The sequence below is a fragment of the Caretta caretta genome, chromosome 10 (assembly GCF_965140235.1).
Source record: "Caretta caretta isolate rCarCar2 chromosome 10, rCarCar1.hap1, whole genome shotgun sequence".
In the NCBI taxonomy this organism is placed as follows: Eukaryota; Metazoa; Chordata; order Testudines; family Cheloniidae; genus Caretta; species Caretta caretta.
Window position 1 is genome coordinate 49,919,464 of NC_134215.1, and position 16,054 is coordinate 49,935,517.

Below are 16,054 nucleotides of genomic sequence, written 5' to 3' on the forward strand. Positions count from 1 at the left end.
CGGCATCTCTGTGCCAGATTTCAAGCCCCTGCTCCAATTCATGGAGGCCCTAGAGCTTTTCAAAGAAAAGGTCACTGGAATTTTTTCGTGTGAGGAGAACAATGTATTTTTCCCTAGCTTCATACTCTGAAATGGCTGAATCATGTTGGCTGAAAATTTCCCCAAAAAGTTCAGCCTGTGATAGACACCTGGCAGTCCAAACAGTTAGTTACAAGCAAAAACAGGATTTTACAATGGAAAGTGTCAGGCAACATAAATAATAGGCGGTGCTACCAGCTTTTCCTTTGATATTGAACTAATTATATAATAAGTGTTATATTAACAAAGCAATACATTTCTGCTTCTTGTCATGTTTGATCCTTTTTAACTGTTCCTCCTCTTTGATATAACAGTTTTAGCTTAACGTTTTGATCTGTAAGTCTGACAGTCTTTGATATTATGCATCATGGGAAATGTTATAAGGGAAAAAAAGAAAAATGTTCCTTTTTTATGTAAGTGAATAGGCAAGTTACTTTTCCACACTGCTCAGCAATTGGTATTCCTCTTTCTTGCTTCCTCTCCTTGCTTAAAATGCAAGTTAGATAAGATTTCCTTTTATTAGAAAAAAATTCTGATTTAGGCCCTAATCCTGCAGTCTGATCATGGAAGTGGAACTTTAATGGAGTAATTAGGGTTTCACGTGGAAGGGTCTGCCCCCACAGATCTAGTTTGGCACAAGGATGATGAGCTCCACCCTCTGGGTTCAGTTTAATTAGGTCCACTGGGAGATGGTGTAAATATTGAGCTTCAAGAAATATATTCTCCATTATTGCCCAGTTGGCTTGAACTGGAGTATTGGAGGCATCAGTGTGAAAACCTCATGGATACAACTTTAAAAATAGAAATTTTATGTTTTTGTGGCGTTTGTTTAGTCTTTTAAGTAAAAATAAATCCCAAAAGTGCCACAGCTCTGTTTAAATTCAGGCAAATATGCTTTTAATAGCTCCCTCTTCTGATCTTATCAACTTCTTCTTCCCAAGGTGTTGACAAATTTACATTCAAGAACTTCTTGCCATTCTCAAATAAACATACTTTATACTTGCTAGAACTGCTTCCTTTACACGGTGGAGTATTGAAACTTTTGTGCAAATAGATGAATAGATTATTCAGTTTTTAATATAGGAGCTTTTCACCACATAACTGTAATTTGCGATGCAAGGAATATGTGTTTCTATTTCAATTTCAGTTTAAAAAGCATATAGTTTTCAAAAAAGGGAAAGGATTTATTAAAGTGTTTACAAACATCTATGTATGATTTTGTTATCTGACAAATACTTACACTGTTGAAAATAGATAAAATTTTGTATATAATAAGGCTTTAAAAAAACACTGCATCTTATGTATGGTCTCAGACTGCTTACTCTCTTTAATACTCAGTAGAAAGCAAGGGCTCTTGCAAACACATTTTGTTCGTAGCTTGACACACTTGAATAATCCCATTGAAGTAATTGGCATCCATGGGACCTACTTGCTTGTGTCATGTTAAGATGCATGATTGTTTTCCAGATCTGAACCTTAGCGTACAACTAAATTGCTCCAAAGTGGATGGGGAGGATGAAGGGTCATTTTCCTGCCCTATCCCTCTCCAAATTGGCCTGTTTTAGAGAGGGGAGCATATTGCACTAGGAGCATACAAGGGAGCTAGGGAAGAGATTGTCTCTCCGGAGGTACACTCCGTTCTGGAGTCCATACTTGGGCAGTGCGTCTCTGCATTGCCATCTACGTGAGCCTAGCCCTGAAAAGCACTAACTGGTCAAAAGCAGAGAGTTTTGCAATGTATGTTTATACATTTTAAACTTATTCTTAAGAAGTGTAAATTTAATAAAATGGTGGTGCTGCAGAATGCTTACCCATTTGACTACAGTATTGAAAAACCTTTCCTCAGCCCTCTTTTTGCTTGTTATATTTATTTATACTCTTCAAAAATAATGTTAAATTTCTTTATGCAACTGGAGTAAAAATTTGCAATTAAAGGTTTAGTTTAGCAATTTACTGATACTTTATTTAGAAATAGTGGTACTGTTGCTGATAACAAGCATTAAATATTTGTACAGAATGTAGTTATCATTCATTTATAACCTTGATAGTATTTTGCATTAGAAATATTCAGTGTCATGACCATTTTAAAAATAAAAGTTGAATGCTGTGTTTCACTACTGAATAAAGGTGGTGCCAGTAGTGCTATGGCAAAGTTGGTTAACAGCCTGTTCAGTTTGACCCTTTTCAAGTAGCTAACGGAGGGTAAATGCCAAGCATCAGACACAATCTGCGTTCTTTCTTAATGGTTGCCTTCCTCTCCCTTGAGTGGCAGATATCAAACTGTGACAATTTAAAATGTACAATGTTAGAACTGACTGGTGCCTGGGGACTTAAAATATCCTTTCCATTAACTTCCACTGCCTCACTGTCTACTCTTAGCTATAGTTATATTCACAAAAAATTTGTTTCCCACTTTATAAGATAACTGATCGTACGATGGAACCTTTGCTGGCATAACTGCTGTATGATTTTATTCTAATTATAGGTTTCAGAGTAACAGCCGTGTTAGTCTGTATTCGCAAAAAGAAAAGGAGTACTTGTAGCACCTTAGAGACTAACCAATTTATTTGAGCATGAGCTTTCGTGAGCTACAGCTCACTTCATCAGATGTAGTGAGCTGTAGCTCACGAAAGCTCATGCTCAAATAAATTGGTTAGTCTCTAAGGTGCTACAAGTACTCCTTTTCTTTTTATTCTAATTATGTAGCAGTCTTTATGCTTTGGATAGAAAAACAGGTGTCAGTTCTTGCACAATAATTGTACTGCTTGCATATGTTTGTCTATATCTGAATTAAATCCATATTATTACACTAATGATGATGGGTAACTGTAGATGTTGCTCAAGTGTTATAACCAAGGGAACCATATATTTTACATTGTGTGGGTAGAGTGTAAGTGCAGAAAATATTCTCTACATATTTATTTTTTCTGTTTTCTTTAAAATAACAAAACAGCATTTCACTGTCACAAAGGGGCAGATCTACCTCTCATTGAAGTCAGTGAAAATCTGGGAGTTGGATTGGGCCCCAAGCGAAGATCAGAAAGATTTAGGCTGGTTTTGTACCACAGACAGTGCATTGGTCTGCTTTTCAGAAGACGTATTTAAGCTTCCCTTGGCCAAAGAGGCATTCTGCTTCCTGAGCAAGTAGAGATCAGACAAATCAATTAAGTGATATATTTAAGTTTCCAGAGAGATAGTAAAAGTACCGAAGTGTGCAAGTGAAGAAATTTGGAGTTAAGGTTAAAAAAAAAAATTGCAATTCAGAAAGTTAGAATGTCATCTCAGCAGTTCAAAAAGCCTAATTGCCAGAAAGCTCATTTAGTTTCCAACACCAGCCTTTCTGTTCCCTTATTCTCACGCCTTTCCCTTCATCGTGGGACAACCCCACTACGTGCCACATGGAAAAGTCAAGTCTTTTCTCTTCCTAATATGAATTATAATAGTATTTCAGAAGAAAATACAAAATTTAAAACTGTCTCTGCATTTCTTTATCTATTTTTTCCTAATGACAATTTAAAATATGCAGTGTAGTTGTACCCATGTCGATCCCAGAGACAGTGTGGGTGAGATAATATCTTTTACTGGACCAACTTTTGTTGGTGTGAGAGACAAGCTTTGGAAGAAGAATTCTGTATGGCTCGAAAGCTTGTCTCTCTCACCAGCAGAAATTGGTCCAGTAAAAGATATTATCTTATCTACCTTCTCTCTCTAATTTTAAATATAATTTTTACTGAGAAGACTCTTTTAAAAAATAATGAAAATTTTCTCTCTTTTCATCAGGGTGGATTTGATTTAAATCAAATTGATTTAAATTACTAGTCAGGAAGACTCGATTTAATCATGGATTTCTACATAAAGGTGCATTCTTGTTGGTTATTATACCCTTAATACATATTCTTCACAACTCAGAGATAGATGTATGTTTCATTTTTAGAAGGTACACACTATACGTTTTTAAAGTGATTTATTTTGAAAACTTTTCAGATCAGTTTTACAGCTATATTAGAATATGAATGATTATTTGGTTATTTCATTTACGAAAGGTAATTGAAGCACATAGTTCACCTCCCAATGACTTCATAAATATCTCCAATTCAACAGGTTAATCATTAATATTTGGAGGATTTTCTTGCCATGCTGTATTAGGAGGATAACATCACCAGACAGACATTTAAATGGTTTTATTTAACTAAAACAACAACATATGTATTCTGGATTTTTTTCTTCAACAGCAAACATAAAATATTTTAAGAAAACAAGCATATGAATTTTTTAATTTAGTTAAACATTCAGGTTTTTTTAAAATCAGGTTTGTTTTTGTTAAAATTGTTTTTAACTAAAATAGTTAAATGAAATGTTAAAAAAACCCACAAAAATTAAATCGACTACGTCAGCCAGGTCAACATGACAAACTTAAAATATTGGCTTCTGCAGCTAATTCAGTTGTCTTCATCTTCATTTTCCTGTTTGTTCATCATCTGGAAAAGAAAAACAAGCTTTCCTGCTTGTTCAGGTCCCAAAGGATTTCTCAATTTGGAATAAATTAGTTCCAAGGAAGAAAAGTCTTTCTACAAAAAGAAAAGGAGTACTTGTGGCACGTTAGAGACTAACCAATTTATTTGAGCATAAGCTTTTGTGAGCTACAGCTCACTTCATCAGAGCTGTAGCTCATGAAAGCTTATGCTCAAATAAATTGGTTAGTCTCTAAGGTGCCACAAGTACTCCTTTTCTTTTTGCGAATACAGACTAACACGGCTGTTACTCTGAAACCAGTCTTTCTACACTGTCAGAAGAAGCTACTGCTGTTAAAAGTGAGTTTATCACTTCAACAGTCTCTGAATCCAAGTGCTTAAGTGACTTCCACCAGTTCACTGGTGTGACTTTCTTTAAAACATCTTCAGCAAACATATATTTCTTGAATGGTTCACCCTTAGCTCTGAAGTTTATTATAGTTGGCATTATGGAGGGATGATTGCTGGATCTCCATGTCATAGCCAACTCCTCCTCTTCAGCAGTTAAGGTTTGACCCTGGTACCGAGTATTGAGAATATTTGCAAGGAAATGAGCTAGAGATTGTGCTTACCCCATTCGTTTTTTTAATGCTTGTAATTTAACTGTCATTGTATATTTCTCTTTTTAAGTTCTCACTTCGTTCTTTCCAAATTTCAACAGCGTCAGCAATAAAACAGCTATTTCCCTGCATTTTGTTCAAGGCTACAGAAATAGGCTTCAGGGTACTCAACATGTGTTCAACATTTCTCTTAAGCCCAATGTTGAGAACTTGGGCTGTGACAGTGCCATCTATTTTTTCACGATTTTGTTCACAAACTGTCATCAGATTAGGCCAGTTGTTGATTTCGTGCTCAAAATAGTCCATTACTGATTTCCATCGCACGTCTTGTGGGAGAGTTAGCTTGGTTCCTCCCGCTTTTTTCAGAGCAGCTACTGCAAAGTGGTTGTTACGGAAGTATTTTGCAATTTCAACAACATTAGCCTTTATTTCTGGAACATTGAAGTCTTTGGCTAGGAGATGCATCAAATGAGCACTGCAACTGTATGTTATTAGCTCTCTTCTAAATAATTTCTTCTCATCTTGTCTTATCTTCTTCTCAGCATTGTCTGTGACCAAGCTGCGTACTGGACATTTGAAATTTTTTTAACAGTTTGTTATAGTTTTTATTGTTACTACTTGTAAGTATTCTGCTGTGTGTGCATTTCCTGATGTATCAATTCCCTTCTTCTTTTGTCACACAAGCACATACGACAGGATCATTGTGGACATTGCTCTACCCATGAAGACTCAGGTTAACAATTTCACCCTTTAGACCTTTTGTACACTTCTCAATTTCTCTTTCATACACTTTATCCAGCAGTTTGCCTGCAACATCTGCTCTGTTGGATGGCCTGTATCCTGGTCTTCATGACTGAACCATGTTAGTGAAGTGTGGGTTCTCAGTCATCGGAAGGGAGAGTTTGTTGCATAAACAAACTGGGCAATTTTTGTAATCTGCTAGTTCTTATCACAAACTTTTCTATGGTTGTTTCTGGATGATGGAGATTTTTTTTTCTTTTGCTACAGGTGATATACTGTGGCTATGTGATATACATGATGTGACTGAAGACTATCATTGGCAGATAACTCTGAAACTATAGAAAATAATGGTGATCTTGAGGGTGGATAGACTTAAGAATCCTGTATGTTGAGGATGGATTCTCCTAAACAAAATAAGTTAATGCAGTTATTTAATTATTATTACCATACTGCTCATTTAGTATTACTCATTGCATTCACTGACACTCAGTATTGCTTTAAAGGTGAAATTGTAAAAGGAAGATCTACCTATTTCAGTTTTTTTTTTATCACAACTGCATTTAAAATGGTAGTACCATAAAGTAACAACTATATTTTTTGCTCAAACATGAGAATTCAAGAATAGTCCAGAAGGAAGACAGGCAGTCTTTAAGAAAGAAGTATGAAATAAAAAAGATTACCAACCTGAAGATCCTGCATGTTCAGACATATTTCTTTCATCATCTTCAACGCAGCTTTCTCCCAACAAGGAACAATTTTCATGATGTTGTTTCATTCGGGCAACCAGGCCTTCCATTTCTTTGCTGCACTGTTTGCATTTTGCATGCATGCCTGTCTTCCCCACAGGTAGAAGAACTTCATTAAAATATTCCCAAACTGGGTCTCTTTTACGGCCTGCTGCCATTATAGGTTTTCCCTTCTAGTGAGAGGATGGTATGGTAGATTTCAAACCAATGAAAGCTACGCTCATAAAGACCTCAAGACTCCTGGAATATGCTGCTCAAACAGTTTCTCTTTTGTTTCTACTGCCTGTCCCTCCCTTCTCACATTTATTTCCAGACTTCTTCTCCTTGTCCAGATCTATTCTGCCCCCAACCATCTTCTATTTATTGAACTTTTTGAAACTTTGCACTTTTAGAGAGAGGTAAGGATTGACTCTGTGTACACAAATTTGCAGAGGGACAATAGGGTTGAGGTCTGTTATTTCTCACCTCTATATATTATTTATTTAAAAACAGTTTTGCTGTTAACAAGTATGTTCTCTCTGGAGACACAAATCCACAGTTTGAGAACTGCAAAACTAAGCATCTCTGATGGTATCTTCTAGACTGAGCACTGAGTCCCATTTGGTAGATAGAAAGAAAGATTAACCTAAATAAATATACAGAAGCCCCTGGAACCCCATAAGACTGGGTCCCTAATCCATGAATTATTGGAACTCATTTACAAAACTTTTCTTAAATGTTACATGAATATATTGTCTCATACTACAGAATTAGAATGTATAATCCCTATTCTGTGATGAAATATCTTTGAGCTATAATGTATCGTAATTAAAACTCTCTTTAGATAGGTTTTTTCCTCAAAAAGCATTTTATCAAAAAAATCTGATTTAAATAAAAAAAAATCCTTTAAAATTTTTTTAAAAAAAGCACTGATTTTTATTCACCCTGCTCTACATACAGTAGAACCTCAGAGTTATGGACACCTCGGGAATGGAGGTTGTCCGTAACTGGTAGACATTCGTAACTCTGAACAAAGTGCAGTTCGGGCTCCAGATCCAGCAGCTGATACTCCAGGCCAGGCTCCAGCAGTAGCTGAGCTCCCTCCTCAGCGCCAGCAGCTCCCTGGCCGACAGCTTCTTGCCCTGGGTTGGACTGAGTTAGCAAGCTTGTTCTTCTCCTGGCCGGGGAGTGAGTGAGAGAGAGAGAGAGAGAGAGTGTGTGTGTGTGTGTGTGTGTAAAAACAATGTATCTCCCTCCAGGTCTGGGGAGGAGCAGTAAAAACAGAATGTCCCCCTCCCCGCTGAGGGGTGTGTGTGAAAGCGGCACAGACCACAATGCTGTTCCAGCTCTGCTGGCTCCAGCTGCTTTGGGCTGGCAGCCCAAGCATCTTCACCTCCTAGCTGTAAGTGGCTGCCCTGTATTTGGGGGTGGGGTGGGGACAGGCAGCCCAGATGTGCCTACTTTTAAGATGCAATACAGGCACAATACAGTATTTGCTTTTTTTTTTTTTTTTTTTTTTGGGTCTCTGCTGCTGCCTGATTGGTTACTTCCAGTTTCACATGGTGTCCGGTTGACTGGTCAGTCCGTCCGTATCTGGTGTTCATATCTTTGAGGTTCTACTGTACTTGTGTGTAAAATGATTCTTTTGATATGGGTTTAAAGATCATTCAAAAAAATAAACTGACTTATGTTTAAATTAATTTTTCATGATATACAATAGTAGTGAGTAGTAACTATAGAGTCTTTAAAAGTACGCTATGGACCCTGCAGACTTCTCGGAGATTTAAATATTTGTAGTACATGTAAATTATCCAATTATTTTAAAATTGTTTGTAGGTACTAAATTTTCTTAAAGTAAACTGAATAAAACAAATCTGGAGTTTCTAGACCAGGGGTTCCCAAACTTGGTTTGTGGCTTGTTCAGGGTAAGCCCCTGGCGGGCCACAAGACGCTTTGTTTACCTGAGCGTCTGCAGGTACTGCCGCTTGCAGCTCCTTCTTACATTTCTACATAGGGTTCAAATTATTAGTGGCTCATAACTGAAGACAGTACTTTCTGGGTCACATAAGCTGTGTACATGTGTTGGCTATGGGATATTTACAAATTGAGATACAAGCAAAGGTTGGGGAAAAGTCCTATCCCATATAATAAATAAGTTAGTCTTCTCCTGCAGTAAAAGGTAAATTGTGTTTTTATAACTTTTCTACTAATCTGTCAGTAGTGTATCACATTCCTTTGCAATTCTATGGGCAGTTCAAAGATGTCAATCCTGTGATTTAAGATTGTAAACTGTGTCCACACAGAATTACATCTTGAAGTTCTGTATCTGTAGTGCAACAAGGATAGCAGATAGCTTGCTCCCTCCTTTGGTATTTTATTACTTTGGAAAGATAGTTGAGATTAATTTATTTTTCCTTTATACTTATTTATAAGTAGGAAAACCTTAAAGGATTTTATTTTTGTGTCTAAATTAGAGTCAAGAGACCATAAAACAGAGCCCACAAATTGAGTAGTCACACCTGGTGAGTCACATGCAGTTGTTGAGTTTTCCCTTTTGACTCACAAGAGACAACATGCAAACACCTCACGATCTTGAGACGTGAAGGATAAGAAACTGGGAAAGATGGTGCTTCCCTGCACCAAAACCATGCTATAGATACAAAGACCACTGGTGAGGTTGATGCTTATGAAAAGGTTCATGATAAAATTACATGATGAACATAGTTATACATTTTTCAAATGGGTTTTATGTCCCTCACAAGAGGCAGTTTGTCTCTTTGTTTCCTCGTGCTCCCCTTGTCTGTCCATTGTATCCATTTGTTGTCTCTTGCACTGAGATTATAAACTCGTCTGGTCAGGGACTGTCTTTTTGTATTATGTGTTTGGGGCTGTTAGGCTCTGCTGTAATAAAAAAAATTATTATTATTAAGAAACATGGTAAATGTTGAATAAGAGGTAATGTCTGGTCATAATGCTTGCTAGTTATTTGTATTGGTGGATTAAGATATGGTTAGGAGAAAAGAAACATTAAATGAATATTAGAAATAAATGGTCAGATGTCTGTATTGACAGAGACGAATAGTGGGGTTCAGACATCAGTACTAGGAAAAAGCAAAATTTTCCAACAAAATTATGTAGGCTAGTCAAAATAAGGAAGGATTATACAGAACTCCTGGTAACAGATTAAATTAATTTTAGAAAACTGCAAGACATATTCAAGATAATACACATTTAGAAAGAGCAGTATTAATGGCTCATATGTGCTGAAATAACAGGAAAAAAAGACAACTGGAACAGGAAAGGTCCAGTGAAATTTAATGAAAATTATTTGGGCTCTGGAGGTTGCTTCATTACAGATGGTAAGAGTATGGAGAATGATTTTAAGTGTGGTTTTAAGGCTCAAGCACTATAGATTGCATTGCACAATTTTCAGTCTCCAGAGGAAGTATTGTCAGTGCTTGGAGTGGTATGACAGCTCTGTGTACGTGGCTCTGGCCTCCATGGATACCCTGAAATCATTAGTTTGGGATCAGAAATCCTTGCTTTCTCTCAGAGAAAGGTCTGGTGGGTACTCCACCAGTTTCTTGTCTTTTGTGTAGATTTTTCCTTAGTTTTTCATTTGTACAGTATGTCATGGAATGCGCTATTTCAAATATTAATATAATGGAGAATGTTTTGCAATTCTTATACTTGCTAGTGAAATGTAAATATGTATATGGAATTGTCAAAGTCATAAATCTTAGATTTGACCAAAATCACTCTTTAAATAAACCATACATGGCATTTGGCCAAAAGCATCAAAGTGTGGATTATTTCTAGCAATGTGCCTTGCTTTCTTACAGAAGGTAAAGTGAATAGGCTCAAAGTGCACACTTTCACTTTATTGCTCTTCCAGTTTCTCATGCACTGTTTTGGTTTGGTTTGCAAAATTAAATGTACTACAACTTTGGTAAATTTTATTGTGATAAAGAAATGTGAGTGCAGCCATTGAAATCATGGCCAATCTGATTGCACTGTGTGCTCCTTCTTAGTTACTAAATGAAATTTACCAAATTTTTTAGTACATTATGTGATGTATTTTGCAGAGCGGACAGAGCTATTTGAGGGAAAGAATAGACTGGAATGCGGAGAAAACCCATAAAAGGATCCAGAAGTTCAAATAGAGCTGATCTTCAGTAAACAGTTTGGCAAGTTTTGCCCTCACACATTTGTGCAATTCACTTCTGTTTGGTAGTTACATGTCTGCGAATGTGGCCTATAGTTTAAAATCTTCTAGAAAAGAAGTAGAGACATTTTAGTCTTAGACTACAGTAATTTAAGAATTATGTGATTCTCACCTACTGTTTCACTTTTAAAGGTGTCATTTTTATATAAAAATCTGATTTGATATATATGTTTTCCAAACATGCAGAGAAAATTTTTTCATTTAAAGCCAGCATAATTTGTTGAAAGTGGCATTGAATTTATTGCAGTGTCTTTATGATGGAATACTAAAAATCACAAAGAACCTTCTGAGGAGAACAAGGAAAATCCTCTGTGCACTTAGTATTTGCACAGTCTTGGGATCTCTTTTGCACAAATGCCAATGTAAAAAATGTTTTTCTGGTTTTCCCCTAATCCATCTACTTTCCATTTATAACATTGAGACTTTCATCCAAAATTACTGTAGAGTTTGTATTTTGACTCGTATTGCCTTTGGGCTTAAATGACATTTCTACAATGGTGCTCTGTCTCTGTTGAATGCAAACTTTCCTGCCATGAAACAAACTTTTGGCACAGGAGAAAAATGTTTTTCAGTTTTTCAGTGAGGAGCAGTAGGATTTGAACCCAAGCCAATTATTATAGCATCCTGTTCTCAGTATTGTAGTTAAGATTAGTTGTTTTAATTATAAAACCTGCTTTTCAAGGATTTAGTAGCTTGGGCTCTTTTAAATCTCATTGGATTTAATCTTGGAATATAAAAGTGGTAGTCTGTAAGCATTTTTATTTCAGTAACTGATTTAAACTGTTGAAATCCTCATCCCTTTGTTTAATTGATACATCGTGTAGGCACCCTGGCTCATATTATATTGTTTTGGTCATTTTGACACACTGATTGAAAGATGGAGTTTAAAGAATTCGGAATTTGAAAAGGTGGAGTTCTCCACGCAATACTAAAAATGTACTAGTGTCTTGTGAATTCTAGATTCTAGAGATCTCTGCCACAGAAAATATATTCATGAAAGGAGTGCTAAAGGAATGCTTCAAGATAAGAATTATTAAAAAGGAAACAAAATCAAATCAGTTTTTTTCCATTTATGTTGCTTGATTGTTTGGTTAATGAAATTAAATGGTTATTTTTACTTTCCATTTAAAGTTGGTTTTGTTTTCTTGTTCTCATGCCCTAACTAACACAATGCTATGTTTGTGTTGGCAGTAATGAGGGAGGTGTATATTTCAACCTTCAGTCTTTTCTTTTGATATGAAAAAAGGATGCATGGGCGCCTTTTTATTTATAAAAGCTTATTCTCCATTCTTTTTGTTTTTGTATTTGATTAGATGTAATGTTATAGTTCTCAATATCTTGCCATGTCTTTTTAAGGAGAATACTGACAACTTTATTCCCGAATTTCCTTTAAATAGTCTGGGAAGTAGCTTTTTGTTACTTTTTAAAAACCTAATTTTCTTTTAATTATTTATGTATTTTCTTGCTTTTTGTATTTCTCTCTATTTAGACAATGAAAATAGACTAGTCAGTTTCACTGATTTATAATCACTTCAAGCAATTTCATGTTCTCATGCACAGAAATGACTGCAGTGCTGTATTATCTGGATTTCAAATGCTGCAAAGCAATATTTATATATTTACATTTGGGTTGGTAGATTATTTTTACAAAACCTAAATTTGGGGCCAATTTTGACCTGCCAGTGACTATAATTCTATTTATTCTTTCATAAATGATGTACATATATTTATATAAAACCCATAGGCTAGGGCTTTGATATGTTTTGTTCTCAGACCTAGTTAATAGATACATGGTGAAATTGCATGTGATTGAGGATCACTTTGGATTGATTTGGGGTGCTTGCCCCAGTTGCTGGAGACGACCCCCCATACCTGCAGCACTTCTAGTGTGGGAACACTTTCCTTCCTCTTGGCTGTTGTTGTGGGAGAGAATCTTAGGCTAGATGGGCCCAATATCCTGTATCTGGCTGAATTCAATTTTGGAGCTGTCAGCCAGGAAGAGGTGCTTCACATCCCTTTAGAATGTCTTCTATGACTGAGTTACAGCATATCAGTCAGCCAAAGAAAAACCTACCTCCCACCTTATGAAAAGGAATGAACTGAATGTGCAAGCTCAGCGGATGTGTAAGGCTGTAGTAATCATTAAATTATTGCTTTTAAAATGGCACAAAACAGAGCATCTGTGAACCAGCAGTCACAAAGAAAATTTGGGACTGATACGAGCCCAAAGAAAATAGAGTGATCAAATTTAACGTAGCGTTTATATCTCAATAATTTGCAGAGAGCCATAAATTTATACTCCATTTCTCTTCTTTGAAAATGAGAGTAGAAGCTTAAGGTGTGTTTAACACTGCTGAAATCATGACTCTAGAATCAAAACAACAGAGAGTCAACTTCAGACCTGGAATAAGCAAGAGCAACACAATTAAAGTCAATATGCTGGATTTGAATTTGCCTTGTAATGTTTGAGTGCGATGAATGGAAAGTCACCTATACAGGCAAAGACATGAATCTTTTGAAGTATGAAAGCTTCTCTTTGTAACTAGTTTGGTGCTTACTGACTTCTTTACTACAGTGAAGCAATAAAACATTTATTAAAAGGCTGGTCACAGATGTATTCATTGGCCTTAAAACTTGTACACTGAAGTTACCATATTTTAACAAAAAATTGAGACAAAATGTTCTATACAATATCTTTGCAATAACATTTGTTTGATGACAGAATGTACCTGGCATAGTCATTAGCAAAATAGCTTTTGCATCTTCTGGAAACATACTCTTGTCAGAACAAGTAATGGGGCAAATGCAACTTTCCCATCTACATTCAGAGCAGAATATCTTCTGCTACTGCGCAGATGTAAATATTGGGTTAAAAATGTCAGAGAAACAGAAATTAGGTTCTACAAACCTGCCCCTTTTGTTTAAGGTGAGAAAATTTGTTTGAAGAACTCAGTCAGTGGGATATGACGTAAGCCTCAATGAAGAATGTCTTGTTTGAAAGTGTTGACATATGTTGAAAAAAGTATGTTATACAGAAGCCCAACCCCTTGCCACACTTATTTGTGTTTTTTTTAATGTTGTATCTCATCTCTTCAGAGCACTACAGTAGACTGTAAAATAACATCAGGAGCCGCTGGAGATAAAAACTTTGACAAAAGCCCAACAAAAACAAGGCAACCTCGAAAAGTTGATTTGAGAGCTCGATATTGGGCATTTCTTTTTGACAATCTTAGACGGGCAGTTGATGAAATCTATGTTACTTGTGAGTCGGATCAGAGCGTAGTAGAATGCAAGGTAAGACTCTTTCTAAAGTGTTCTCTTGTCTCTTGTGTCTCTTGGTGCTGTTTTTGTCATTACAGATAAGCTAAAAACAAGAAACAGAACCTCAAGAACAAATTATTGCATGCTTTAGATATTAATTGAGGGCCTTAAATAAGAAAGCTGAAAACATATTTATTTTTGCCAAGAAAAAGCAGCTTTCATCTTACACGCTGACTGGTTTGGAATGATATGAAACTTATAGCAATATGTGGCTTTCTCTTAGACTTTTAACACTGCAATAAGATTAATTTATATTAACAAAAAACAAAAACGCCTCATTCAGTCTGTGGTTGATATTTCCAGCAATTGTCATATCCTTTTGCCTGCAGTACTTTTTGCTGTAGGTGGCACTGTTGGGATTCAGCCTGTTTTCACATTCTTTAGTTTCCTGTTTAATGTCTTAATTATACATTGCTCCGTTTCTGCAGAGATAGTTATCACTCTTCTAATTCACTCTCTGGTGGTAAGAAAGTGGGATTGATGGCCAAGTATAAACAATGTCTGGGTGGGATGTCGTTGTAAGGTGTTTTTTCTAATTTTAGATAACCTTGTGTTTGTAATAAGATGTAAAACAGACACACAAAGCTTGGTGTCATACAGTAACTCAGTAGGAAAACTGTTGTCTTTTAATAAGAGTTCATTGTACACTGTATTACTTTATAATGCGTTAAATGATCACAAGAATTAAGAGAAGCCAGAACAATACATCTTTAAGAAAATATTAAAGGCACATTTTTTTTTAACATTAAACATGGCTGAAAGTTCACCAAATTCTGGAACCCATTATCTAATCATTGTGATATGTATATATCTACATATCTACATATATAGTTTAAAATAAACTTTCATCTTATCATGTGTATCTAGTTTTCTGCTGAAATCAGAGATGGCCAAATTGGCTTTGGGATTAGCGTACAAATATATTTAATTGAAACCAGGTTTCAGAACTGAACAGTAGCTGGAGGCTTCCAAACCGTTAGTTGGTCTAACACAATTTAACATTTTGTTACTGAACTGTCTTCCTGCTCAGGAAATTTCTCTGATGAATTTTTGTTTTTAAGAAAACCAGTCTGCTTTGTCATGTAATCAGATTACCATTTTTAAACTTTTATGACTGAAGGAAAGAAGTTTATTTGTATCATTATCACATCTTTATAAAGCTGAGACCTCACCTAGAATTCCAGTCATAACACTCAGTCTGTGCTTGGAAGGAAATATATATACATCCCAAACCAAAAATCTTTATTTAAAACAACAGTTAAGATTAGTAAGTGACAACAATGCAGTTACCTGTCACATTGTTTGCCTGCAAAACTCCCCAGGCACTTAAAAGCATAGAAATGAATATTTATGTAAATCCTAAATCTTATACCGCCAAACATATTTAGTAGCTGCATTATTTTCATCATATATAAAGAAATGCCTGTTTCATCACAAAACCTCCACTTCAGTGCAGTCCCAGTGGTAATTAAATATTCATGGTAAATAGGCCCAATGGCCTGTGATGGGATGGGGTGGGATCTGAGTTACCCAGGAAAGAATTTACTGTAGTATCTGGCTGGTGAATCTTGCCCATATGCTCAGGGATTAGCTGATCGCCATATTTGGGGTCGGGAAGGAATTTTCCTCCAGGGCAGATTGGAAGAGGCCCTGGAGGTTTTTCGCCTTCCTCTGTAGCATGGGGCATGGGTCACTTGCTGGAGGATTCTCTGCTCCTTGAAATCTTTAAACCACAATTTGAGGACTTCAATAGCTCAGACATAGGTGAGAGGTTTTTCGCAGGAGTGGGTGGGTGAAATTCTGTGGCCTGCGTTGTGCAGGAGGTCAGACTAGATGATCATAATGGTCCCTTCTGACCTAAAAAACTATGAATCTATGATTGTTGAAATTGTA

General features: G+C 36.1%; 1 protein-coding gene across 8 annotated transcripts in view; it reads left to right on the plus strand.

Annotated features, from left to right (window-relative positions):
• Window positions 1–16,054, plus strand: part of SCAPER (S-phase cyclin A associated protein in the ER) — a 369,412-nt gene that overhangs the window by 55,760 nt on the left and 297,598 nt on the right. For all 8 annotated transcript variants that reach the window (XM_075132981.1, XM_075132982.1, XM_075132983.1 and 5 more), the window contains exon 5: window positions 13,937–14,134. In XM_075132981.1, the coding sequence (XP_074989082.1) occupies window positions 13,937–14,134 (198 nt within the window). The remainder of the gene's footprint in view (window positions 1–13,936; window positions 14,135–16,054) is intronic.